Source organism: Crocuta crocuta, unplaced genomic scaffold, assembly GCF_008692635.1.
Source record: "Crocuta crocuta isolate KB4526 unplaced genomic scaffold, BGI_CrCroc_1.0 scaffold675, whole genome shotgun sequence".
NCBI lineage: Eukaryota > Metazoa > Chordata > Mammalia > Carnivora > Hyaenidae > Crocuta > Crocuta crocuta.
In genome coordinates, this window is record NW_027528796.1 from 2,495,720 (window position 1) to 2,523,628 (window position 27,909).

At 45.4% G+C, this 27,909-nt stretch overlaps 1 protein-coding gene and 1 pseudogene across 2 annotated transcripts in view; one reads left to right on the forward strand and one right to left on the reverse strand.

Moving 5' to 3' along the window:
* HSF2BP (heat shock transcription factor 2 binding protein) overlaps positions 1–27,909 on the forward strand; it is a 93,106-nt gene that overhangs the window by 1,309 nt on the left and 63,888 nt on the right. For both annotated transcript variants that reach the window (XM_077755442.1, XM_077755443.1), the window contains exons 3-5: positions 586–736; positions 13,512–13,615; positions 26,580–26,729. In XM_077755442.1, coding sequence (XP_077611568.1) covers positions 586–736; positions 13,512–13,615; positions 26,580–26,729 — 405 coding nt within the window. The remainder of the gene's footprint in view (positions 1–585; positions 737–13,511; positions 13,616–26,579; positions 26,730–27,909) is intronic.
* LOC144224399 (phosphatidylethanolamine-binding protein 1 pseudogene) lies at positions 19,836–20,483 on the reverse strand (annotated as a pseudogene).

The window sequence follows — 27,909 nt, forward strand, 5'->3', positions numbered from 1 at the left end:
CCTGCAGTCCGAGCTCGAGTCCCCTCACAAGGCCCTAGCACGCCTTCCAAGACTCAGCGCAAGGTTCGGGAGAATGCGGGCCACAGGTTGCCGCGCTGTCACCTCCACTGCGCGTGATGCGAGAGAGACCCGGATTCGGGGCCCGGTTTTGTCCCCTTGACGGCGTTACCGTGAGGAGGCCACCCAGCCTGCCTGTGCCTTTGCGTGTGACCTGGACAACCTTGAGGGGTTGGGGACGCCAAGGGAGACAACCCCCCTCGGGCCGGGCGCCCCTAGCAGGAGTGCGGTGACCTTCCTGTTCTTCCCGACGGGCTGCCGGGGAGCCGGGTGCCGGCCTGTCCTTTGGCTTTCGGGAGGGGGGCCTCGGGCCTCGTGTTTAGGGAAAGGACAAAAACTGGCTTTCCTTTGCAGCCTGCGGCTCCAGCTCCGTGTACCCCACAGAGCAGAGGGCAGGGTGGGTAAAGACCTGCTTTCTGAACCTTCACAGACGTGAGAGGCGCTAATGAGAGGAGGCCGCCTTGGGCTGTGGGTCTTTGCCCTCCCAAGGGAAATGTTAACCATCTTGAAATCTGCTTGTCCTTTTAGCATGTGGGATCTAAGGAAGAATTCGTTAAAGTCAGAAAGAAGGACCTGGAACGGCTGACAACTGAAGTAATGCAAATCCGGGACTTCTTGCCCAGAATACTAAATGGAGAAGTGCTGGAAAGCTTCCAGAAGCTAAAGATTGTAGAAAAAAGTGAGTTTCCTCGTTAGCAGCCATCGAGGGGGACACCTGCTGTTCCAGCAGATTGGTGTTGCACAAACGACTGGAGGGCAACTGTCAATAGGCTTTAAGGTGCTGCTCCGGTCCGTGTACTTACACTTGGGACAGTCACATAAGACCTAAGGGACAGAGGTGCCCTCATATGAATGACTCAGACACCTAAGTTTGTGTTGGAAGAAGGGTTGCCAGTTTTTCTGTTTTCGAGTTTCTCACCAGCTTCCCTTTCTCTCCATCTCTCGTCCTTGGCATTCACGTTTGCCGCTCTTGTAATTGAAAAGCGCTGCTCTAAAAAATTAAAGAGCTTGCCCCGTGGGTATGCTGCATGAAGATGACTGTGTGCGTGGAGACCGCCATGTGTTTCCTAGTCTCTAGGCGGACGCACAGGTCAGTGTCGAGCCCCGATTCGAGTCTGCTTGAGCTGGAGGTTCTGGCCGAGCCGCTGTGTCAGGCGGCGGTCTGGAAGCCGGTGCAACTTCTCAGAGGCACACCGCGCCCGGCTGTGCCCTCGCGCTGAGCCAGCCCTCAGCGCTCAAGGCTGACACACCAGGCTGCCCCGCACTGCTCAAAGTCACCAGGGCCTCTAGGAAAGTTGCTTCTGAGGCCCCGCGCGGCACCCCAGCGCCGGTGCAGACGGAAGGAGTGCAAACCGCTCGTGTGTCCGGTGTGCACATATGTGCCTGGTGGAGGGCGCAGCTGTGTCTGCTTACCTGGGGAGCTGCTGGGGCTGCCGGAGTTCCCCGCCCCGCTTTTCTCCCTGGAGCCCCCAGAGCCGCGCTCCTAGTCCCTGCGGTGTCTGGCCCTGTGGTGGACTCCTGCCGACTGGCCGCCTCCGGCTTAAGTGCTGGCTGCCTGGGACTTACCGCGGCGGGCGTCAGAGGGCGGAGAGAGAGGTCAGGCCCGGGTGTTTGCTCCGCTGCTGTGGCTTGCGCCTCAGGCCCCGAAGGCAGTCTCTGCTCTCGCTGGGCTCCGGTCACAGCGTTTCTCCCATTCCTTCATCGGTGGGCCTTTGCCAGTCTCTGGGGCCTCAGCAACCCTGTCGTTGGGGGTCCCTTATCCCCACTTTGTCTCTGTAAGTAGTCCTTTCCGTGACTCTCAACACCCGGGCCTCTGTGTGCCACTGGGACCCTGCCGCGTGTGTGTCACCGGTTATGTGGTAGCTCCGGCTCACTGGCTTCTGAGTCCCTGCTTCTGGTCCCGTGCTCTTCCGGCGACCCTCTGAGAGCACTCAGTCACCCGCATGCATTTATCTTCCGGGAGCGGAAGTGCTGGTCCGCAGCCGGGTATGTCAGCGCACCGGGTGGTTCTGCCTCTGCGGAGTAATAAGCTGGCACTCAGGGCCTCATGAATTGGTCAGCAGGAGTCAGCTTTAGAGACACAACATCAGGTTGACTGTGTGTCGGAGCGGGGGCCACATACAAATCTGTGGTGACTTGATCACACCTAGGCTTCAGGTGCTCTTGCCTTGCGGCCCCTTGTCTTCCTCAGCCCTGCGCCATGTCTTCCTGCTCTCCGGCCTTCCTGTCCTGGCCTGCTTTGCCCATGCGCCCTTCTTTGCAGCAGCCCTTTGGCTAGTGGAGCTGCCTGAGGCTCAGACCTACGCCCCGTCTCCCCCGCTGCGTGGCTTTTCCGTGGGCGGTCTCCGTGCCAGTGGCTCCGGGCAGGTGTCTGGTCCTAGGCTTGCCCAGACCTCCAGGCTGGCGGTGCTGTATCAGACTCCTCCGTGGCGTTCCTTCTTGCTTGTTTCACCATGATTTCAGATCCTCACCATTTGTCTTATAACAGCCAGCCTGCAGCCATCACCAGGGACCCGGAGTCCCCTGAGGGAGAGCACACAGCAGAGGAACTATGGGCATCTTGCCAACAAAAGGCTGGCTTTGCCAAGAGATTTGGGGAAGGGTGGAGTTCGGGTGAAATGCACGTTAAACCATTTTTTTTTTAAAATTGTTTATTGTTGAGAGAGAGAGAGAGAGTGTGAGTGGCAGACAGGCAGAGGAAGAGGGAGACACAGAATCTGAAGCAGGCTTCAGGCTCCGAGCTGTCAGCACAGAGCCCGACACAGGGCTCGAACTCACAAACCATGAGATCATGATTGAGCTAAAGTCACATGTTTAACTGACTGAGCCACCCAGGCGCCCTGCATGTTGTGATGGGCTCCAAGCAAAATAGGGCCGTGTGCGGGGCCATCACCGTATCCAACTACAGCGGACCCGGGCCTTGTCTTTGTACGTAGTTGGGACAACACTGTGTCTGAAGTGCCTTATTTGAAGCTCTGCAGGTAGCTGGAAATCAAGGCGGCTGCTCTGTGTCCCAGTGACTTTGATCCTGCATGGAACAGTGGGACATTTTCTTTTTACTGGTAGAATTCCAAACAGCAGAATTTCTGATGGTCTGGGATTTTAAAAAATAAGCTTTTTATGAATAAGAAATGAGCAGTCACTGAAAGGGGCTGTTAACGACACTGCAGTGTGTTCTTTCCTGTTAACTTGGCAGCTGGCTTTATATGTCTGTTAGCCTAGCCTAACACCCTGCGGGACAGATTGCTACTTTCTGACCTCTGACTCATGATACCCATCCTCCTACCCCACCCCACGCTGGGCTTCCTCAGTCTCCCCAGCACACCACCGTCTGCCTAGAGACCTGGGACCCCTCTCACTGTCTGCCTCTCCTCCCTTCCTCCCCCCCAGTCTCTCTTCCCGTCAAGTCCTGTACGTCCCCGCTCCTGGATGTGCCCTGAATTCACTAGTCTGCCTTCACTGCCACTACCGAGCCCAGGCCAGTTTTGCCTGAAGCTTTGCCTCCTGGCAGCATCCACTCATCGTCACTTTCCAGTCTGTTCTGTACCCTGCAGCCTGTGTAGTTTGTAAGCGTTGTTTGCTTATGTCATTCCCCTGCTTATGTCTTCAATGGCTTCTCCTTGCTTTTAGGATAAAGACCAGAAAAACACCCCCTTTCCCCAAGAAAGCACTACCACCCTAAAACCTAAGCAAAACTGTACCATGGCTTGGAAGACTTTGTATTATTGGACTTAGCCTCAGGTTCAGATTCACTTCCTTATTTGACTGCCTAGATAAGATCTGTCTTCCTGTTAGTCCTGTTAGATGTTATAGCACAGCGTTCTTTTCCTTCAGATAAAGTTTTATTCTCATCTTAGGTACGAGTCTGCGGGAGGGCAGGGCCCGTTTTTGCCTCCTATTTTATTCTCTGTGCCTGAATATTTGGTCCTGATGTTGCTTCTCGCCCTGTCTCTGCATGCTCTTCTCTCTAACTTGCTTGCTATCTCATGGAGCTAAGGTGCTTTGGCCCCTCGGTGCTGAGAGAAAGGGAGGATCAGAGTGAACTGACATAAATCACAGAATGGTCAAGATTTTAAACACTTTGCCGTGCAACCTCAGGATGCTTTTCAGGTAGTTAAACTGATCTTGAAGCTTGAAATTGGGGTCAGATTCTTTTGTTTCATAATTGCATCAGAAGGTCTAATAATCACTTGCCTTTCTTGATTGGCTCCAGTTCACTTGGAGAGAGACAGTGAGAACCATTCAGCCTCTTTTCTCCGAATTAGTTAACATATAGTGTAATAATGGTTCCAGGAATAGAATTTAGTGATTCATCACTTACGATTAACCCTCCCCGCTCATCCCAGTAAGTGTCCTCCTTAATATCCCATACCCATTTAGCCCATCCCCCCACCCACCTCCCCTGCAACCCTCAGTTTGTTCTCTGTATTTGAGAGTCTTTTAGGGTTTGTTTCTCTCTCTGTTTTTATCTTATTTTTGCTTCCCTTCCCTTATGTTCATCTGTTTTATATCTCAAATTCCACATATTAGTGAAATCCTGTGATATTTATCTTTCTCTGATCAACTTATCTTACTTAGCATAATACACTCTAGTTCCATCCGTGTTGTTGCATATGGCAATATTTCATTCTTTTTGATTGCCAAGTAATATTGCATTGGATGTATAAACCACATCTTTATCCATTCATCCATCAATGGACATTTGGGCTCTTTCTATACTTTGGCTATTGTCGATAGCACCGCTGTAAACATTGGGGTGCATGTGCCCCTTTGAATCAGCACTCCTGTATCCTTTAGATAAATACCTAGGAGTGCAGCTGCTGGGTCGTAGGGTAGTTCCATTTTTAATTTTTTGGGGTATCTCCATAGTGTTTTCCAGAGTGTCTGCTCCAGTTTGCATTCCTACCAGCAGTGCAAGAGGGTGCCCGTTTCTCCACATCCTCGCCGGCATCTGTTGTTGCCCGAGTTGTTAGTTTTAGCCACTCTGACAAGTGTGAGGTGGTATCTCATCGTGGTTTTGATTTGTGTTTCCCTGATGATGAGTGGGAAGTTGAGCATCTTTTCACGTGTCTGTTGGCCCTCTGGATGTCTTCCTTGGAAAAGTGTCTCTTCATGTCTTTTGCCCATTTCTTCATTGGATTATTCGTTTTTTGGGTGTTGAGTTTGGTCAGTTCTTATAGATTTTGGATACTAACCCTTTATTCAATGTGCCATTTGCAAATGTCTTCTCCTATTCTGTCAGTTGCCTTTTAGTTTTATTGAATATTTCCTTTACTGTGCAGAAGCTGCTTCTCTCACTGATGTCCCAGTAGTTGATTTTTGCTTGTATTCCACTTGCCTTCGGAGATGTGTCTAATAAGCAGATGCCGTGGTCGAGGCCAGAGGTTGCTGCCTGTGTTGTCCTCTCGGATTTTGATGACTTCCCGTCTCACACTTAGGTCTTTCATCTATTTTGAGTTTATTTGTGTGTGTGGTGTGAGAAAGGGGTCCAGTTCCGTTCATCTGCATGTCGCTGTCCAGTTTTCCCAACGTCATGTTCAGCCTGTTTCAGTCTTCATTCTCGTATAGAACACTTTTCAAACACTCAGGTTGTCTTCCAGATGTTAGGTGATGGAACTCACAAACAACTTGACGTCTTAGTGGCAGTCAGATACTGAGTCTAGGGTTGTGATAGTGTAATTTTTTGTGTTGACACCAAACATAAATTGCAGTCTAATTTCTGAATTTTAAAATCTGCAACATTTGTTTTAACCTTTTAAATTTTATTTAAATGAGTGTTTATGACTCCATAGCTTTCACGTGAATACTGTGAACCAGCCTTGTTTTGTCTCTTGAATATCAGCAACTGAACACAATCTAGTGCCGCCAGGTATGCCCTGGAGAGGGTGTGACTCATTTTCTTTAGCAGTGGAAAAAAGTTATTTTGTGTAATTTAAAATTAGATGCAGCAGCACCTTGCCTCTGTCAGTATTGTCTGATAGAACTTTCTGTAACGGTGACGTTCTTATATAATTTATGCTGACCCTATTTAAAAAATAGCCACTAGCCATATGTGGCCAACGGACCCAGCCCCGTTTGTTGAAAAGAAGTCTTTCCCTCCGTTACTATAGAAATGGCTTTGTTGTAAATGGCTGTGTACCTGTGGATTTGGTTCTGAATTCTTTATTAGTTCTGTTTATTTTTATGTAATTTATCATTAGTATTTATTAGGTGTTGTATTGGTTTTCCACTTGGTTGTGTTTTACTGTAGCTCCTTGATAAAATTCTCTTTTTGCCTTTTTTTCCCTGTAATATTAATCACAGTTATTTTAAAGTCTGAATCTGATCATTCTTTTTTTTTTTAAATTTTTTAAAATCTATTTTTCAAAGAAAAAGAGATAAAGAGTGTGAGTTAAGGAGGGTCAGAGAGAGAGGGAGACACAGAATCCAAAGCAGGCTCCAGGCTCTGAGCTGTCAGCACGGAGCCTGACATGGGGCTCTAGCTCATGGGCTGTGAGATCATGCCCTGAGCTGAAGTCAGATGCTTAACCGACTGAGCCACCCAGGCACCTCTGAGTCTGATAATTTTAATATCTGGATCACCTGTTGATCTGCTTGTATTGTCTATTTTATCTATTGGTAATTTTTTTATTGATTAATGGAGTTTTTAAAGTGAAACTTGTAGAGACTTTTAGTGGTGATATTTTTCTCTAGCAAGTGCCCCCCCCACCGCCCCGTCTGCTTGCCTCTTCAGCCTCTGTGTGTTGCCTGTGCACTGCTAAGTGCCTGGAACAGAGATGGCTCTGACATCAGCCCATTTTCTATGCGTCCATCTCCTCTGGGATCGTGGCCCACCCTGAGTCTTGGTCATCTGGCAGCTCTGTAGTTTATTTTCATTTCCCAGCCCTGTACCACCGCTGACCACTCTGCCCAGCTTTGCTGCCTCTTTCCCTGTGCTGCTTTGGAATATGCCGGGGCCTTTGGGAAGAACACAATGGGAGGCTGGGGTCCTCTACCTCAGGGCACATCCCCCTTCTCTGGGTCCTAGCCTGAAGGCCGGCATGACTCCGTAGCTCTCACATACTTTCAAGGGAGTCCATTTTTTTAAGTTCTGCTTTTTTAATTATTCTTGGTGAGAAGATTGATCTGCTCCCTCACCATCATAGCTGGAAATGTAAGTCCTTCCATATACGTGGTTGTGATTTTTAAATTGTTAAAAACATTTTGTAATGTCCTACAGTAAAAACTGACTATGGAGATGTTCTAGATTAAAGGAAGCTAAAGATGCAATGACAATTGAAGGCAATTCCTGACACTAGACTGGTGGTTGTACCTTGAAGGAAGAAAATGCTATAAAGGACAATTTGGGGTCTTTTGAGGGAATTTGAATGTCGGTGGCAGATTAGATAGAGGTATTGATATTAATGTTTCTGAAGTTGACAACTGTATAGTGTAGGTGTCTAGGACATCCCTATTCTTGGGAAATACTCACTGAAGTATTTAGGAATAAAGGGCCGTGATAGACGTAACTTACCTCAGCCGGCTCAGTGTAGTGTAGTGTGTGTGTGTGTGTGTGTGTGTGTGTGTGTGTGTGTGTGTGTGTGTGTGGTGTGTGTGTGTCTGTGTCTGTGTCTGTATACGGAACAAGGGAAGAGCAAATGTGAAATGTTCCCAGTAGATCAGTCTGGGGAAAGGGAACATGGGTACTTGTATGTTTTTTATTTGTGCAATGTTGTGTAAATTTGAAACTACTTCCAAATAAAAAGTTTGAAAAAGCTAGTAAAATGGAAAAACTAATCTTCACAGAACCGTAAGTGTCCCTTAGGCACTGTTGGGTTGTTAGAAGTGGGGTTTGGAAAGCACTTGTACCACGTGGCCTCTCAAGTGTTGATGGGTGTTTGGAGATGAATTTCCCAAGACTTTGGTATGAATGAGAAGAGGAAGACCTCCGTTACAGCTCATAAAAGAGTGATTATTTCTGGGCCACAGAAATCTGAACCAGAGAGAGAATCATGGAGAGTGGGATGGAAGGAAGGGTGAGTGCCAGGGGGCGTTATTGGGGTGCACAGTGGGCTCAGCATGTGGAGCCTGGTTTGCTCCATCTTGGGGTTGGGAGTTTGAGCCCTGTGTTGGCAGGAGAGATTACTTAAAAATAAAATCTTAAAAAAAAAAAAAAGATTATTTGATATGACCAAAAGTTTACTGTGACCCAAGTGAGATGATCTCAGAGTCTTTTCCCCATATCTTGGCAGAAACAAGAGGGGTAACATGGAGCCTAAAGTGGGGGGATGGGTGTGGCCCAGGTTTGGGGAACCCGCACTAGGGAGCAGAGGAGCTACCAGAGGGCAGGGGCTGCCTCCCCCAGGAGGGGAGTTGCTGCTGCTGGAAGACAGGCGATGATGCGGAGCAGATGCCTCTGCGTGTCTCACTGCCCTGTGCTAACAGGAGCCTGGTTGCCGTGGATGTTGACTTGTGCCTCTCAGAAGCACAGATCTTGGAGGAGAGGGTCTGAAGGGCACGTGGAGACTGTCCACGCAGGGGACTGAAGAAAAGAGGGGGGAGAAGAAAGAGACTTAACGGGATTTTGGACAGAGGAAGTGGGAACGTAGCCGAGGTGGAGAAGGTAGAGACATACATGATTGAATGAATCACTCCCGACACCCTGTCGTTAACATTTTCTCTGTGTGCCAATGAATGAAACGTTTCGCAACTCTACGGTCTGCGAGATGCTTTAACAGAATTCATTTGAATTCAGCAAGATTGATCTTAGTTGTTTGCGATGGTATTTATTTTCAAGTCTCCAGTGAGCGTGGTCGATGAGTCACTCAGGTAGAGATGCACTCTCTGCCTGGTGTTTGTCAGGCATCGCTAGGTAACGTAGGGACGCTCAAAGGGTAAAACCTGACCCCTTTCCTTCGTAATTTACAGGTAGACTGTGGAGCTCCAACACAGATGTTGAAGTTAGTGATACAGGGTACTGCCAAGTCCATTGGCAATGCCAGGATAGAACCAATTCCTGTTAGTCACACATTTTCGTCATCTTATAAGAGATAACTCCAGTGGCCTTTAAGTTAGAAAAAGAAGAGCGGTTTGGGGAGCAGGTTTTTGGCGGTGCAGCAAAAAGATGCTATTTCCATGTTCTGGTTCCAACTCTTTTCCCCAACCCACTTTGATTTGTTTTAAAAATTTGACAGCTAATTAAAGTGTTATTTTGCTGGCTTAGAGTGGGTAGAAAGATTTCAAATTCACTTAATCTCTTTAACTGAAGAATTTTTTAAAGCAGATTCTGAAATATTCTCATTTTTTCACTTTTTGAACTGACGTTGACAGGCTGATTAAGTTAAAATGAGGTCTTTAGGGTGAGCCCTGATCTAATACGACTGGTGTCCTTACAAAAGGGGAAATTTGGACACAGAGAAGACGTGCACAAGGAAGCTGATGTGAAGTGAAGAGACCAGGGGAAGGCCCGGGGAGAGCGGAGGCAGTGGGAATTCTGTAACAACAGGGTTACTGAAAGATGGAGGAGGCAAGGGAGGAGCCTCACCCGTGGGTGCCTGCTGACAGCGCGGTTTTGGATCTGTGGCCTCCGGAACTAGGAGAGAAGATGTTTCTGTTCTAAGCTGCCCAGTTTGTGGTGCTTGTTATATGCCCTCCAAATCTCAGTTCAAAGTAAAGTTGGAGTCCATTAGTCCCATTAGCCAATGGGAAAGTCTTTTCTAAACCTATTGGAGAGTGATGCGAAGGGAGAAGTTAAGGGTTGTTACAAAGCTTTTATTTTGTTTTTTTTTTGTTTTTTTAAAATGTTTTATTTATTTCTAGGAGAGAGAGAGCGTGAGCAGGGGAGGGTCAGAGAGAGAGGGAGTCACAGACTGAAACAGGCTCCAGGCTCGTGGCTGGCANTTGATCAAAAACAATACTTTCTCTATTAACATACGTGAAACAACTGATAGTTTACTTTGCTTATTTTAAGTATACCTGGTGATAAAAAAGGGTAGGAAAAATTGATCTCTTTTGTGTGGTCTACATGTCTTTGCTGAGTGTTTTAGAAATGCTGCTTTTCATTTACATGTATAGCTCTGTCTCCTGCCCGTAATAGTTCTCTGTACTCTTCCCATGAGTAAGTTAAACATTAAGAGATATAGGCATTCTCATGTGATTAGAACTATCAAAAAAAGGATTGTAACTTTCAGAAGCTATATCGACGTTGAAGTAGTCTGTGAGGTAGGTTGTGTTTATGCATTGGTAGTCTGTCTTGGCCACTCTTTAATTAGTTACCAGTTAAGTGGAGGAGATTTCTCCTTCATTTTATTTTTTTATTTTATTTTTAAAAATTTATTTATTTCTAGGAGAGAGAGAGAGAGAGAGCGTGAGCAGGGGAGGGTCAGAGAGAGAGGGAATCACAGACTGAAACAGGCTCCAGGCTCTGAGCTGGCAGTCAGCACAGAGCCCGACGCGGGGCTCGAACCCACAAACCGCGAGATCATGACCTAAGCGAAAGTCAGATGCTTAACCGACTAAGCCACCCAGGCGCCCCGATTTCTCCTTCATTTTAAACACTAAAGGTGAGCAGTTAAAAGACACTCTTAGGCTGGGTGACAGCTCCTTTCCTATTCTGACATTGAGACTGCGTTAGATAATGTCTTGATTTCCCATAATGGACCATTCACTGTCCATATTCTATCTGTCCCTGGATTTAAAAAAAAAAAAAATCACAAAAACAGTATATTCTCATTATGAGAAGGAGACATATAGTCAAAGTAGCTGTGCATTTTTTTCTATTCAAGGATTAGCAGAAGGAATGTGTAGAGAAGTGAAATTTATTTGTGGGACAGATACTTATAAAATTCCGTGTGCTGTTCTAGGGATTTGGGATGTATCAGAAAACAAAACATGAAAATCCCTGCCCTTGTATTCTGGGCGCAGGCACTTCTGGGGGCCAAGCTGGAAACGCAAGGTGGGGGTTTTGTTGGACGGTGATGGCAGTGCCCCCATCTGGCCACACAGCGGCGGCCTTGTACAGCAGAAAGGCACCTGCCGCCTCGGGGCCTGGAGTGGGCCCTGGGCGGGTGCGTGTGAAATTCCTGATGCTGACTTTGAATTCTGTGGGCGCCTATAGGAGAGTGGGATGATGTGGCCCTGTCCCTGTAGTAAGGGTGTATAGAGGTATGTAGAGCAAAAGATTTTGAAGTTACTATAACAAAAATCTTTTGGGTGATCAGAATTAATTCCTCCCTATTTTATACATAGTAAAGCTTGTAAAGATGTAATTTCCTATCTTCTTTGGCATGTTCGGGTGATACACTGCTTAACCATACAAGAAAATTTAAAAGTGACCTGCAAAGAAAAAATTTGTACCACTAATTTTATTTTAGTTCCTTTTTTGATTTTCTTTCTTTTTTTGACCATATACATTTTATGATTCATTCATAATTATAAATAATATATATTTTAATTTAACATTGTTACAAAAGGCAACTTTGTAGTTTTTCAAAGCATAATCCTTCAGGGGCGCCTGGGTGGCTGAGTCTGTTAAGCGTCCAACTTCAACTCAGGTCATGATCTCAGGGTTCCTGAGTCCAAGCCCTGTGTTGGGCTTTGTGCTGACAGTTCTGAGTCTAGAGCCTGCTGTGGATTCTGTGGATTCTGTATCTCCGTCTCTTTCTGCCTTCTTCCCCACTCTCTTTCTCTCTTTCTCATAAATAAACATGAAAAAAAAAAATAAAGCATAGGGGCACCTGGGTAGCTCAGTCGGTTAAATGTCCAACTTTGGCTCAGGTCATGATCTCGCAGTTCATGAGGTCGAGCCCTGCATTGGGCTCTGTACTGACAGCTCAGAGCCTGGAGCTGCTTCAGGTTCTTTGTCTCCCACTCTCTCTGTGCTGCTTCCCCCACTCATGCTCTTTCTCTGTCTGTCTGTCTCTTTCTCTCTCTCTAAAATAAACAAACATTAAAAAAAATAAAGCACTTTGACTGATAGTTGATATCTTGGGTGGCCACAATTTGTAGGGCAGAGTATAGAGTTGTGGGGCAAGTCCTGTTGTGGCATGATACGTTGTAGAAGGGCAGAAAGAGAACTGATTTGAGGGAGAGGAAATAGTCTCACATTACTTCACGTAGTTTCTCAGAAACACACTTCAAGAGTTCTCCTGGCCAGCTTCATAATCTGTACCGGTGTATTTAGCTTCAGGTGCTAATCTCCCGCTAGGGCAACGGGTCCCTAGAAAATGAAGACGCCATCCATTTCTCCAGAGCGTTTGGTACACCTCCCCTCCCCCTGCCGGCCCCTCTGTGTCAGACCCCTGGACTATGAAGCCACAGCCCCTCTGGTCTGCACTTCATTGGGGGGATGCTGTAAACCATCTCCCCTCCCAGGTGGGGGAAGGCGCAAGTTTCCAGGCTGCCACCCCCCACTACCCTCCATTTCTCTGCCCCCCACGCTCCTGTGGCTGGGCTCCCTCATTTGCTCGAGCTGGTGTGTGTCAATTTCATTTTGTTAGTGACCAGAGACCAGGTTATGGTCCCGGGGGCGCACTCTTTCTGAGTCTCTTCCCAGATCAGCAGTATCAGCCTCACTTAGGAACTTGATAGAAGTGTAGGTTTTCAGGCCCTACTCCGGCCTCCTGAATTGGAAACCCTGACGGGGGCCGCAGCAGCCTGTGTTTGAGCAGGTCCTTTGGGGGGTTCTGGTGCCCCACAAGCACTGCTGCTTAATCACGAGGCACGCCTTTGACCCAGGACTGTGCTCCACGTCAAGTCTTGGTTTATGTTAGCATAAAAATGGATGACTTTGTAGCCCCTGAAGTCGAGGCCCTTAACAGTTTTAAGTTCTAGATTGCTTTATGAATGTCGTAATATTCTTTATTTAGAGTTGATAATGCTTTTGATTTCAGACTCATTAACGTGATGTCTTTGGGATTTGTGTTGGCCGTTTGAATCATCATCTGTGCGGATGTGGTTGAGAGGAAGAATGCCCTGGTGCCATGCTGTCCCTGGGGCCTTTTCTTGTGTGACCACGTTCCTCCCACCCTCCATTGAGTGCCGCTGCGGCTGTTCCCACTGAGTCAGTCTGCCAGTTGGTGAGACGAGCTTTGTGAATCAGCCCCGGCTGGCACCGTCTACTTGCTGAGCCGCCTTCTGCTTTTTATGGAGCAGATACAAGTCTGTGCCACGAGACAGTCGGGCTTCTCAGCCCTGCCTTCAGCCCTGTAAATAACCCACTTTCTTAAAGCCTCGAGTACAAGTCTGGCAGTAAAATGAGGCCTTAAAAACATAAGACCGACAACAACAACAAAAATAGTGCTTTCTGCTCTGGGGTACGAAGCGGGCCTTTTAGCATATTGGTCAAGGACTGGATGTGTGCATGATCCCACCTGTGCAGGCAGTGCCCGTTTTCCTAAAAGAAGATTAGGCAAATGGATTCTTAGAATAGGGTAGTGATTTGAAGTATTGAGTAGTATTATGTCTCTTTTTTCTAGACCTGGAAAGGAAAGAGCAAGAATTAGAGCAACTGAGAATGGATTGTGAGCACTTTAAAGCCCGCCTAGAGACCGTGCAGGTTGACAGCACACGGGAGAAGAAGGTACGATGCTCCCAGGCTGCTGCCTGCCGCACCTGTGTCGTGGCTGCGGCCGCAAAGCAGTGTTGCCAGCAGCTTTTCTAGACCCTGATCCTCAAGAGCTGGTGTTTGAAGATGTATGTATTCTAAATGGGTTGGAAAATAGTCAACGTTGGCTTTTATGACCATTTAATGTGGAGAGTATTTCCTGGGTGCCTTGTAATAGTCACTTTCTGTTAATTTTTATGTTTAAAAGACCATTTCAGAACATTGAAAGTCACAGTATACTAAGAATCTTGAAAAAAATGCACATCACAATTTATAATCAGAGATTAATGTATTACCTAGAAATATGATTAAGGGATCATTTACTGATACTTTATTATTTAAATGAAATTTTTTTAACGTTTACTTTTGAGAGAGAGAGCACATGAGCATGTGCTATTGGGTGCAGGGCAGACAGAGAGGGAGACACAGAATCCAAAGCAGGCTCCAGGCTCCGAGCTGTCTTGAACTCAAGAACCATGAGATCAGGACCTGAGCTGAAGTCAGAGACTCAACCAAGTAAGACATCCCAGTGCCCTCATTTAGTGATATTTTAGAAATAACAAATGTATTTTAATATTTGAGAAGACTAATAGGATTTCTCAAAAATTACATATTTTTACTTTATGGAACAAATTACTTCCCCTTTTTTTCTGTAAAGCTAGAACTATCTTGTCACTTTGGATAAAATGATAAAATTAGGAGTATGCATGCTTCTATTTTTAAGTAGTAGCACTGTAATAGTACTATTAACAGCGGCTCGGTATATGGTTCGCTGTTAGCTGGCAGGTGCTTCTCCTAGCTCACAGGAACCACCAGCAGGCGCTGTCAGTATAGAGGAATGTTCGGTAGCTGGTCATGGGTACCCTGCCTCCTCTGGCGAAGGGATTCCAAATGTCTGAGGCTGCAGTGAAGGTTTTCCAAACTGGTGGGTTTTGTATTGACTTTAATATTGAGCAAGTAGAAAAGGTCAGGGAAAGAATTTTAGTCTCAAAACTGAGTTGAGTTGTCGCATAATAAAAGTTAAAGTTTTAGTTTTGTCATGGTTTAAATCATGACAAACTAAGATGACAGTGTGGCTAATTTGCCTGGGCCGGAAAGTTTTGTGGTCTGAAAGAAGTTGACCAACATACAAGAAGGAATTTGGTAAAAATTAGCAATGCATCTTTTGGTTTGGTACTTACTTAAATTGCTAAGTGTCCTTGTTAAGTTGAAACTTAACTGGGCAGGGGCGCCTGGGTGGCTTAGTCCGTTGAGCATCTGACTTTGGCTCAGGTCATGATCTCACGGTTCATGGGTTCGAGCCCCACATTGGGCTCTGTGCTGACAGCTCTGAGCCTGGAGCCTGCTTCTGATTCTGTATCTCCCTCTCTCTCTCTGACCCTCCCCTGCTCACGCTGTCTCTCTCCCTCTCTCTCAGAAATAAATAAAACACTAAAAAAAAAAAAAAAACTAGGCAGAATCTTAGCTTCCTTTTTTCTTTTTAAATTGATAAGCGTCGGGGGAAAAACATGCATGTTTTGTGGGCATTTTAGTTGTAGTGCTTAAAAATAAGCCATTCGGGTAAAGCGCCAGTCAGCGTGGATGGAGGATGCAGTGGCCTTGGTAAAGTGGTGTCAGATCACCAGCGTGTTACTGCCCTGACACTTTGACCTTAGTTAAAATGTGGGAATATTTTAGATGAAACTATTTCCTATTTCCAGTTAAGTTTCCTGTTTAACTGTCCTGCCAATTTAATACAGATGACAAGGCCACATCTCTTTTTGTTGTGGAGAACTGAGCACTGCCTTTTCCACAGCCTCTTCTGTGGTCTCAGTCCAGGTCTCTACAGATCATGGGGCTGGATGCGGGAAGCTTAGTTTAGAGTTGAGGAACCAGGAAGGAATGCAGGCACTAGAGCCCACATTAGAGCACTGCTAGAAGGTACCACAGCATGGGTAGAAGTCATTAGGAAAAGAGCAGTTACTGGCTCCAAACGTAAGCAAACAGGAGAAAACATAGCGTGGACTCAAAGTCATAAAGAGGAGTGATGGGTGAGCAGCAGCCTCTGACCCCCCGGAGAATGGCCACTGGCCAAGGGCGGCTTGGTTCCCGGCCGCAGGTGAGCTGTTTCCTCAGCGGTAGTTCAGTCAGATCAATGGGGGTCCAGCCGGGCCTTGATGTGAACTCAGGGGCTGGGCAGGAGAGGCCTTCTGGCAGTGGCAACCTTTAAACTCCGGAGAAGAAAGAGCCCAGCTTCCCTGGCGTGGGTGAAGCTGTTGGGGGACATCTGAACTGCTTTTCGAAGGACTGTGCTGTCCCTGTGAGGTTGGATGAGGCTCTCCACAAAGTGCCAGCAGAGCTTTTTTAGTGTCTGACCTGGCTTTCCCGCGTGTGTGAACTAGTCCCCGACGGTGTGGGGGTTCACCGGTGCCAAGAGGCATGTCGGTTGCTTGCTTGTGGTCTCATTTTCTCTGTGTTTTTGTGCGCACCTTTCATGGTTAACAAACTTGCACGTGACTACCTGTTTTTGGTTATCTGTGTTTTTGATTTGTTAGCAAAGAGTTGCTATTTTTGTGCTGATAAATGAAAGCTGTTGCAAACATTGTATTATTATAGGAAACTTTTTGAGGAAAAACTGATAGTATAGTTCAGTTAAAATCAGAAATGAACTACAGAGGGTTTTGAAGGAATCCTGAAAGTTTTATGCTTGATACGCTGTTAGGTATGAATATTCACTTTAAATATGTAAATATATCAGGTTTTGATTATTGTTCCTTTGTTAAAAGCAACTTTATTGAGATGTGTTTTGCATAACACAGACTCAATCTGCTGTAAAAGTGAAATTTGAAGATTTTTGGTCGTCACATGGAGTTCTACAGCTTTCACTGCAATCCAGTTTGGTTTTGGTGAAAAGTTTTCAGAAAGAATGACAGGTTTGCAGGAAGGCATAACAGATCCAGGGGAGCCCCCGTACCCTCCATCCAGTCTGTCCGAGTGCAGCCTCCTGCGTCACTTCAGTACAAGGTCAAAGCTGGGAAGCCGACACTGGTACAACCCACACAGGTTATTTGGATACACCGGTTTTACCTGGATTTGTTTGTATTTCCCCAAGTGTGTGTGTACATGTGCACACACGCTCAGTTATGTGTCCTTTTATCACACGGATAGATTCATGTATCCACCACTGCCGCACTGAAGATCCCAAACTCCTCCATCACCACAAAGATGCTGCCCTGCTACAGGCACACCCACCCTGTGCCCTGTACTTAACTCCAGGCAACCACTACCACATAGTTGTCACATTAATCTCTATCATTTTAGGGCGCCTGGGGGGCTCAGTCGGTTAAGCACGTGACTTCAGCTCAGGTCATGATCTCGCCGTTCCTGAGTTTGAGCCCTGCGTTGGGCTCTGTGCTGACAGCTCAGAGCCTGGAGCCTGCTTCCGATTCTGTGTCTCCCTCTCTCTGCCCCTCCTCTACTTGTGCTGTGTCTCTCTCGCTCTCAAAAATACATAAATGTTAAAAAAAAAATTTAATCTCTATCATTTTATTTCAAGAATGTCATGAAAATGGAGTGTCATGAAAATGACTTTTTCCATTCAGATTCACCCAGATTGTTGCTTGGATCAATAGTCTGTTCCTTTTTATTACTGTGTATTGTTCCATGGTATGGCTGGATCCCACTTGACTTACCTGTTTTCTCATGGAAGGAGTTGTTGGGTTGTTTCCAGTTTTTCGCTGTTAGGAGTAGAGGTGCTGTAAACATCTGTGTATAGGTTTTTGTGTGATTATATGTTTTCCTTTCTCTGGGATAGATGCCCAAGAGTGCAGTCACTGGGTTATGTGCTAATGCATGTTTACTTTTGTGAGAAATTGCCAAGTTGTTTTGCAGAGTGGCTGTCCCATTTTATATTCCCACCCACCACATATGAATGATTCATTTCTTCCACATCTTAACTGGCATTTAGTGTTATCATTGATTTTATTGTAGCCATTCTGGTAGGTGAGTTGTGGCTCTGATTTGCATTTCTCTTGTGGGTAATAATGCTGAGATCTCCTAACAAGATTATTTGCCATTTTTATAGCCTCTTCTGTGAAATACCTGTTCATGTCTTTCCCCCATTTTCTAATTTTTTTTTTCTTACTGTTGAGTTTAAAGAGCTCTTGATATACCTTGGATAAAAGTCTGTTATTAGATACCTGGTTTGCAGATAGATTCTCCCAGTGTGGAGCATGTTGTTTCCTCTTCTTCATGGAGACTTTTATAGAGCAAAAGGGTCCAGTCTGGGTAATGTCTAGTTTGTTGGTTTTCCTTCCATGATTGTGCTCTTAGTGTTGTAAGAACTTTTCTTGTAACCGTTGGTCTGAAGGAATTTTTTTCCTAACGGTTTTATATTTTTATAGTTGAGTTCGCAATCCATTTTGCGTTTTTTTTTTTTTTTAAACATACATTTATTTTTGAGAGACAGAGCGTGAGCAGGGGAGGGCAGAGAGAGAGAGAGAGAGGGAGACATAAAATCCCAAGCAGACTCCAGGCTTCAAGCTGTCAGCCGAGAGCCTGACGCAGGGCTCGAACTCACGAACCGTGAGACCATGTCCTGAGCTGAAGTCGGCTGCTTAACCGCTAAGCCACCCAGGCACCCCGATTTTGCGTTAAGTTTTGTACAAGGTATGAACTTTGGTTGAGGTTGTTTTTTTGGTCCATTTGTCCCCACACTTTGTGGAAGAGATGATCGGATCTTTCCTCTGTGGAACTGCTCTTGCAGCTCTGCCAGCAGTCAGTTGGCATATCTGCCTGGTCTGTTCTGGCTTTTCTGCTCTGGCCCATCCATCGATCTGCTCTCCCACCAGAGCTCACGGTCTTGATTGCTGTGGCTACATAAGTGAGCCTCAACATTGGATGCAGTGGTTCTTCCCGTTGGGTTTTCCTTTTCCAAAATTGTCTAGATAGGTCCTGTACTGTTCCAAATACATTTTGTCATAAGATCATCTGTGTCTTTAAAAAGTTTTGCTGGGATTCAGATGAGAATTCTGTCATATTCCCCATAGATCAGCTTGGGGAGAGCTGTTCTCTATGTTGCATCTTTCAGTCTGTAAACAGAGCATGTCTTTCCGTTTACGTATGCTGTCTTTAATTTCTTCCATCAGCAGCTTGTAACTTTCAGCACACAGATCCTACACGTTTTGTTAGATTTTTATTTAAGCATTTCTTTTTTTTCTTTCTTGGTTCCAGTGTTTTTATTTTTATCAAACTATAAGCAAATAGCTGAATTAATAGAACATTCTGAAACTCCAGATTGGCTTTTCTTACACCAGTAAAGCGTAATCAATTTACCAGGCACAGACGGGATTTCTGACAACCTCTCACCCAGCGCTGCAGCTCCTCTAGGTGGCTGTGTCTTAATCGCAAAGTGACTCTCCCTCTTGCTTTTTGCAGTACTGTTTTTTTTTTTTTTAATGTTTTATTTACTTCTAGGAGAGAGAGAGAGAGACAGCGTGAGCAGGGGAGGGTCAGAGAGAGAGGGAGTCACAGACTGAAACAGGCTCCAGGCCCCGAGCTGGCAGTCAGCACAGAGCCCGACGCGGGGCTCGAACCCACGAACCGCGAGATCATGACCTAAGCCAAAGTTGGACGCTTAACCGACTAAGCCACCCAGGCGCCCCTGCAGTACTGGTTTTTAAAGGAACCAGAGACACCCCTCATAACCGGTCTGAGATGTAACACACTGGGGGTTGATGGACACACCAGCCTATGGCTGTCTTGGTGAGAGACACCATCATGAAAATGCGACCCAGAAGATGCCATTATGCACAATTCCAGACTTGGGCTCACAGAGGTAGAGGCAGTGAATGTGTTTTTTTAAAACCTTCCTTAAAGATTCTTTGATTCTCTGCTCTATTACTGTTGACCTGGTCTTTTTACCTGAATTCTTCTTCTTCTTCTTCTTCTTCTTTTTTTTTTTTTAAGTTCTGGGTTGCTGTTATGTTAACAATTTGATGACCCCATCTGAGTACCAAAATGTCACCCAGAATGGTACTCAGATTTGATCAAAACATAAATCAGGCTGTGACACTGTAGAATTATAAAGGACAGGCAGAAGGAGAAGTCCTCTGAAACCAGTATGTGATGGCTCGAGTTCCAACTGTGAGAATGGGAATGGGGAAGTTCAGTACTCTCCCTGAACTTGGAGAGTACTGCTGGGGACCCCAGGATGCTTCTATCTCCTGGCTTCCCTCTGCTTTCCAGATAGCTGCTCGTAGCGTTGGGCACATAGTCATCCCATTCAGCCTGGCAACACATGCTGGCTGCCAGGGACCTGAGGTACTTTTGCAGGAAGATGCCACTTTGAATTTAGCACAGTGGCCTCCAGATTGGCTGCTGAGAATGGGCTCGTCATACTTCAGTGGCCCATTCTGCTCGTAAACCAGCCAGATGTAAAGGTGAAGGAAGGCCTTGGAAGGCCCAGATCCCATGTAATCGGAGAGGACTGTGCCACTGCTGATGTCAGTCATTGCCCTTCATGTTGACCACCAGAAAATGGTGCTGTTCCCTGTACTTGGGGTCCTTCCTGCTGGGAGCATCTGGGTCTGTCATGACCAAGGGGCAGCACTGACCTGGATCGGGGCCATCCCATGCGATACTGGTAGGCCAGTTCCTCGCCTGTGTGGCGTCAGCTCTTTGTCCACCTTGTTGACTTCTGTCCTGGTGTATTTGACCTTCCACTGAAGATCAGCTGCTTGTCCACTTCCTGCAGGCTCAGAGTCCCAGACCTCTTGTGCAGGTCTCCCGGCATTGCAGGGGTGAGCTGGGCAGACAGCAGGGAGAGGCTCGGCAAGGCACAGGCCCGTAGCACTGGCTCAGAGCACTCTGCAGACTGGCCACGGGAGGCATTGGGCCGGTGGCCAGGGTGCATTTCCTTTTCTCTGGAACAGTCTGAAGTGACGTTGTTTTTTTAATTTATTTTTTAAATGTGTATTTTTGAGAGAGAGGGAGAGAAAGGGAAAAGGAGAGAACACACGGGGGAGGGACAGAGAGAGGGGGAGACACGGTTTGAAGCACAGAGCCTGATGTGGGGCCTGAACTCCCAAACCGTTAGATTATGACCTAAGCTGAAGTCAGACGCTTAACTGACTGAGCCACCCAGGTATCCCAATGATGTTATGTTTTAGATTTTAGTTTTCATTTTGTTGTTGTTAACATACAGAAATGTCATGGCTTTGTGTGTGTTAATCTTGTAACTTGTGACCTGGCTGAAGTCACAGGAGGTCTAGGAGTTTTATTTATTTAAATTTTAATTTATTATTATTTTTTAAATTTTTAAAAATGTTTTATTTATTTCTGAGAGATAGAGAGAGAGAGAGAGGAGAGACGGCATGAACAGAGGAGGGTCAGAGAGAGAGGGAGACACAGAATCTGAAGCAGCTCCAGGCTCTGAGCTGTCAGCACAGAGCCCAACGTGGGGCTCGAACCCACGAACTGTGAGATCATGACCTGAGCCGAAGTTGGTCACTTAACTGACTGAGCCACCCAGGCCCCCCTATTATTATTATTATTTTTAATATTAATTTTTGAGAGAGACTGTGAGTGGGGGAGGGTGGGGAGGAGGTGGACAGAGGATCTGAAGTGGGCTCTGCACTGACAGCAGCAAGCCCGATGCAGGACTCGAACTCACAAACCATGAGATCGTGACCTGAGCTGAAGTAGGATGCTCAACCAACTGAGCAACCCAGGTGCTCCTGTTTTTTAATTTCAAAATGTTTATTTATTTTGAGAGAGAGAGAATTCACACACAAGCGGAGGAGAGAGAGAATCTCCAGCAGGCTCTGCATTGTGAGTGCACGGGGCTCAAACCCAGGAACTGTGAGACCATGACCTGAGCCGAAATCAAGAGTTGGATGCTTAACCAACTGAGCCACCCAGGTGCCCCATCTAGGAATTAAAAAAAAAATACCTGGAGTTTTTTTTTTTTTTTAATGTTTATTTATTTTTGAGAGAGAGAAAGAAAGCGTATGTGCAGGGGAGGGGATGGAGGGGGACAGAGGATCTGGAGTCGGCTCTGTGCTGATGACAGTGAGCCTGGTATGGGGCTTGAACTCATGAGCTGTGAGATCATGACCTGAGCTGAAGTTGGATGCTTAACCAGCTGAGCCACCCAGGTGCCCCAAGTTTCTTTTTCTCTTTTTCTTTCTTTCTTTCTTTCTTTCTTTCTTTCTTTCTTTCTTTCTTTCTTTCTTTCTTTCTTTCTTTCTTTCTTTTTAAATATAGATAGTCATGTCATTGCAAAATGGGAACAGTTCTGTTTCTTCTCTCTTCTCTGTGTACTTTCTGTTTCTTTTGTGTTATTACACTGTGGGGAACTTCTGGCACTATGTTGAGTAAGAGTGACAAGAGTGGACAATCTTGCCTTGTTCCTGATCTTGGGGGAAAAGCAGTCTTTCACCATTAAGTATGATTAAAAAAAAAAGACCTTTTATTTTAAGTTTTTATTTCAATTGCAGTTAACATGCAGTGTAGTGTTAGTTTCAGGGGCACGATATAGTGACTCACCGCTTCCACACACACTGGGCGCTCATCACAGGCGGCCTCCTTCTTACTCCCCATCACCTGTTTCCCCCGCCCCCTCCCTCATCTCCCCTCTGGTGACCATCAGTCAGTTCTCCTAGCTAAGAGCCTGTTTCTTGTTTCGCCCCTCCCTTTTTCCTTCCCTTTGCTCGTTTGTTTCTTAAATTCCACATACGAGTGAGATCATATGGTATTTGTCTTTCTCTGACTTGCGTTGTATATGCTCTCTAGCTCTGTCCATGTGTGTCACTGCAAATGGCAAGATTTCATTCTTTTTTATGGTTAAGCAATGTTCCAGTGTTCACAGCAAAACCGGAAAATACGGAGACTTCCCATGTACTCTCTGCCCCCATTCGTTTGTAGCCTTCCCCATAATGAACATAAGTATGATTTGAGCTGTGGTGTTTTGTAGATACTTTTTTATCAAGTTGAAGTTCCCTTCAATTGCTAGTTTGCTGAGAATTTTTATCACATGTGAGTGCTGGATTTTGTCCAATTTTTAGAACATTTCCATCACATACATGTTTATAGTTAGTCTTTGCTCTAGCCGTAGCAACCCCCAATCAACTTTCTGTCTCTATAGACATAGCTTTTATGGATATTTTATAAAAATGAAATAATCCAGTATGTAGTCTTGTACGTCTGGTGTAATGCTTTGAAAGTTCATTTATGTTAACATGTGTCAATTGCTCTTTTTATTGTACCACATTTTCTATATCTATTCACCAACTATGAGAGATATTTAGTTATTTCCAGTTTTTTGACTCTTTTGAGTACTACTGCTGTGAACATTCATGTACAAGTGTTCGTGTGGACATATATTTTAATCTTTTTTTGGGGAGATACGTAGGAGTGAAATTCCTGGGTCATATGGTAAGTTTATGGTTAACTTTGTGAGAAACTGCCAAAATGTTTAACAAAATGAGTGTGCCATTCTACATTCTATCCAGCACTGTGTGAAGGTGATGCTTTTCCTGTATTCTTGCGAACACTTGGTGTTGTTGCTCCTTTGAATTATAGCCATTTTAGTGGTATGTTAAAGTATCTCATTGTGGCTTTAATTTGCATTATCCTCATGTTGAGCATCTTTTCATGTGTTTATTATTCATTCATATATTTTCTTTGGTTAAATACCTATTCATGTTTTTTGCCTGTTTAAATCATTTTTTTGTCATTGAAACATATTTGACCCACAATGTTACGTGAGTTTCAGGTATACAATCTTCTGACTATTTTTAATTGGATGTTTATTTTTGTGTTGCAAGAGTTCTTTATATTTTCTACTCACAAGTCCTTTTTTCCTTGTACGATTTATAAATAATTTCTTTTAGTCTATGGCTTGCCTTTTTACTTTCCTAATGGTGTCTTTTGAAGAGTAAAAGTTTTAAGTTTTGATGAAGTTAAATTTACCATTTTTTAATGGGTTATGATTTTGTTATATCTAAAATATTTGCCTAACCCAAGGCCACAGAGGTTTTCTTCTAGAAATTTTACATTTAGGTCTGTGATTCATTTTGAGTTGTTATTATTTTCATTTCTTTGCATATGACTATCTAGTTGTTTTGTGATCATTTGTCAAAGAGACTGCTTTTTCCATTGAATTGCCTTGGCCCTTCAGTTAAAATCAGTTGCCATAAATGTTAATGTTTCATTGATCTGTATGTCTGTACTGATGCCAATACCACACTGGTTTGATTTCTGTAGCTTTCTAGTAAGTTTTTGTATTTTTTAATGCAATCAGGCAGTGTTAGTTCCCCTTTAACATTGTTTTTCTTTTTCAAAGTTTTTTTTTTTTTTAATTTCCATATGCGTTGTAGGATCAGATTATGATTTTGCCCAAAGAAGCTTGCTAAAATTTTGATAGGGATTGCATTGAATCTATAGATCAGTTTGGGGTGATTACCATTTTACCAGTTTTGAGTTTTCCAGTTCATGAACATGGTATATCTTTCCATTGGTTTAGATCTTCTGTACTTTTTCTCAGTAATGCTTTGTAGTTTTTACTGTACAGGTCTTGAACTGCATTTCTTTTCTTTCTCCCCCCCCAATTCTTCTTATTTTCTTTTTTCAGTTTGTCATTTTGAAGCTGGCCTTGAGGTGGGGTAGAGTAGTTTGAGCTGGCTGAATGTCTTTTTTTTTTTAATTTTAATTTTTCATTTATTTATTTTTGAGAGAGCACACACGTGTGAGAGAGTGCACAAGTAGGGGAGGGGCACAGAGAGAAGGGAACAGAGGATCTGAAGCGAGCTCTGCACTGATAGCAGAGAGCCCGATATGGGGCTCAGACTCACGAAATGTGAGATCTGAGCTGAGCCGAAGGCAGATGTTTAACTGACAGAGCCATCCAGGCACCTCTTGAACTGCTTTTCTTAAGTGTATCCCTAAGTATTTTCTTACTTTTGATGTGACTGTGAATGGAACTAATTTCACTGAGTTTCTGTTTGATATTATACTCTGTGTGCAGCCCTGTGTTGGGACATATCTGCCTGCAGCCGCCAAATGTGACTGTAGTGAAGACTGTCCTGTCTGGTCATTCTCAGCAGTTTCTGAGCAATCTTGTTAAAGAACCATCATAACCAAACTAATTGGGATGCAGATTGCTTCAGCTAGAGAAGGGCTAGAGTCCCTAAAGCACGTGCTTGATGTAGGTTTGCACACATCCCCATTACTTGAGTATGTTCAGCTGTAGACACNTGGGGTAGAGTAGTTTGAGCTGGCTGAATGTCTTTTTTTTTTTATTTTAATTTTTCATTTATTTATTTTTGAGAGAGCACACGTGTGAGAGAGTGCACAAGTAGGGGAGGGGCACAGAGAGAAGGGAACAGAGGATCTGAAGCGAGCTCTGCACTGATAGCAGAGAGCCCGATATGGGGCTCAGACTCACGAAATGTGAGATCTGAGCTGAGCCGAAGGCAGATGTTTAACTGACAGAGCCATCCAGGCACCTCTTGAACTGCTTTTCTTAAGTGTATCCCTAAGTATTTTCTTACTTTTGATGTGACTGTGAATGGAACTAATTTCACTGAGTTTCTGTTTGATATTATACTCTGTGTGCAGCCCTGTGTTGGGACATATCTGCCTGCAGCCGCCAAATGTGACTGTAGTGAAGACTGTCCTGTCTGGTCATTCTCAGCAGTTTCTGAGCAATCTTGTTAAAGAACCATCATAACCAAACTAATTGGGATGCAGATTGCTTCAGCTAGAGAAGGGCTAGAGTCCCTAAAGCACGTGCTTGATGTAGGTTTGCACACATCCCCATTACTTGAGTATGTTCAGCTGTAGACACTTGAAGAATGAATCTGTGAGTCCAGACTACTGTTAGAGTGCAGCTAGCGTTTGTCATCACCTAAGACCCTGACATGGGTCATGGGTTTAGTGACCATCCTTCCCCTAGAGTGAGTGTGAATATATGTGCACATTTGTCTGAAACTCTGCATATGAAATACATCATCCCCAGTAGATGTGAATGGCCACCCTACGCCAAATTATGATGTCAACAAAGTTTGATTTATGGCTCATTTCTTCCTCCCCCCTCCCCGCCCCGATTTGTCCTGCACTCACCTCTCCAAAAGAAAAACCTAAAACATCTAAAATACTTTAACTTGGAGAGTTGTTATTCTAATTATGCTTGGGTATAAATGTATTCAGCTAGGTTTCTATACTTGTTAAGTTTATTCTTATTAAGTAGGGAAATGCTCTCACCTTTTGAGGGAACTTCAGGTAAAACAAATAGTGCAACCAGTGGTGGCGGTTGGGGAGGTCAGGAAGCCCTGTACTACCCAAGAGCTACCTGAAATGAACCTTCAGGACTGTTTGTGTGGTCAGAGGGAGTGTCAGGAGGAAGGTTCACTGTGAGGAGCCCCGGCTGAAACTTGCCAGCTCTGTTATTCAGAAGCTGCTGGTGGCCTCCATCTTGCTGTCCCACTGGTGCTCAGCTGGCTATGCACAGCGTGCCTGGAGGCCCTCTCTGCACTTCTCCCTGCTTCTGTTGCATCTGTCCTAGCTGGGCTTGGCTGTGTCAGGCGGTGGTTTTCCAGTGGACTGAGCCCTCTGGAAGCTTCCGGTCCACAGATATTGCTCTGTGGTGTCCCAGTCACCGTTGATTCTGGGTAGGGCCCCTTGAGCCCTGAGGCACCTTATGTTTCATTTTACTGGAAGATGAAGTCAAGTTTTGCGGTATTTATAAAGTCTAGCATAGCAGTATGTTCTTTTTTCAGAGTGTTGTCAATTTTTCCTCTCAAGTTTAAAAAGCTATAGATTGTAGCTGTTGAAGGACCAGTTTTCATTTGCCGACTGTTTCCTATAATTCTGTGTGCATTTTTTTCAGTCTCTGAGAAACACAATAGAGATATTTCAAGGTTGAATGCTAATCGTTTTACTGATTTTGCTTTCATTTTAGGAGAAGCTTGCTCTCCGACAGCAGCTGAACGAAGCAAAGCAGCAGCTCCTGCAGCAGGCCGAGTACTGCACGGCGATGGGGGCGGCGGCCTGCACGCTCCTGTGGGGCGTCTCCAGCAGCGAGGACGTCGTCAAGGCCATCCTGGGTGGAGTAAGCGTGGCCCCGCGGCTCCCTGCACGTTGTCGATCTGTGTTTACGGAACATGGAGGGTACAGTGTGTCTGCTGAGGCACCTGTAGGTGAAATCCATGTCTTTTATTCACGCGTCAGGGGTTGGCACAGCCACTGTGCAGGGTCCAGGGTAAGCTGCTGCTCTAGGGCGTGTGCTGCTGCTCTAGGGCGTGTGCCAGGTCAGTGGAATAAGGTCCCTGGTCTCCCACAATCCCTGTAGTGTTTGTGCAGATAGGGCCACTTCAGGGTTGTTACTTGACATCTATACGCATTTAACAAAGTTTTTATTTAAAAAATTTTTTTCTTAATGTTTATTTTTGAGAGAGACAGAGTGAGCATGGAGGGGCAGAGAGAGAGGGGGAGACACAGAATCTAAAGCAGGCTCCAGGTTCTGAGCCATCAGCACAGAGCCTGACCTAAGGCTTGAACTCACAAATAAATTGTGAGATCATGACCTGAGTCGAAGTTGGACACTTAGATGACTGAGCCACCCAGGTGCCCTGCATTTAAAAAAGTTTAAAGTGCTTTTATATATGTTATTCCATGGATAACATAATAGTTAACTTGTTGAAAGTTATATGTTTAACATACCTATGTTAATAATACAAACGTGTGTGTATACATTCACACACACACCCACCGACACACCCCAAGAGACTTCCCAGAGAAAAGAGATTTGAAATGGGCTTTGATTAACTTGAATAGGTGGCAGTGACAGAAAATGGCGAGCTCAGGAGAAGAGAGAAATAGCCTAATCAGAAGCGCGGGGTGAGCAGTCTGAGCTTGTTTTAGGGCCTGTGTGGGGCAGTTGACACAGAGTGGAGGAGTAGTGTGGTAGAGTCGTGGTGAGATGAGGCCCCGGAAGTAGCGTGGAATGTGATTTTGGAAGACCTCAAATGCCAGGTCACAGATTTTATCGGGTGGGTGGTAAGACTAGAGGTTTTGAGTAAAAGAGTGGTGGGGCAGGGGACCTTGGGAAGACTGTCCGGACTGTGAGTGAGGATAGATGGGAGGCGGGCTGTGGGCGTGGAGGTGGGGCAGGAAGGCCAGTGCCACGCTCCCTGTGGCGGCTCCGGCAGCGCCTGGCACGGGGCAGGGGCCAGGGGTGGGGGACCCGGAACCTGAGGCAGNCCTGTCCCTGAGGCAGGCGTGGGGCCAGA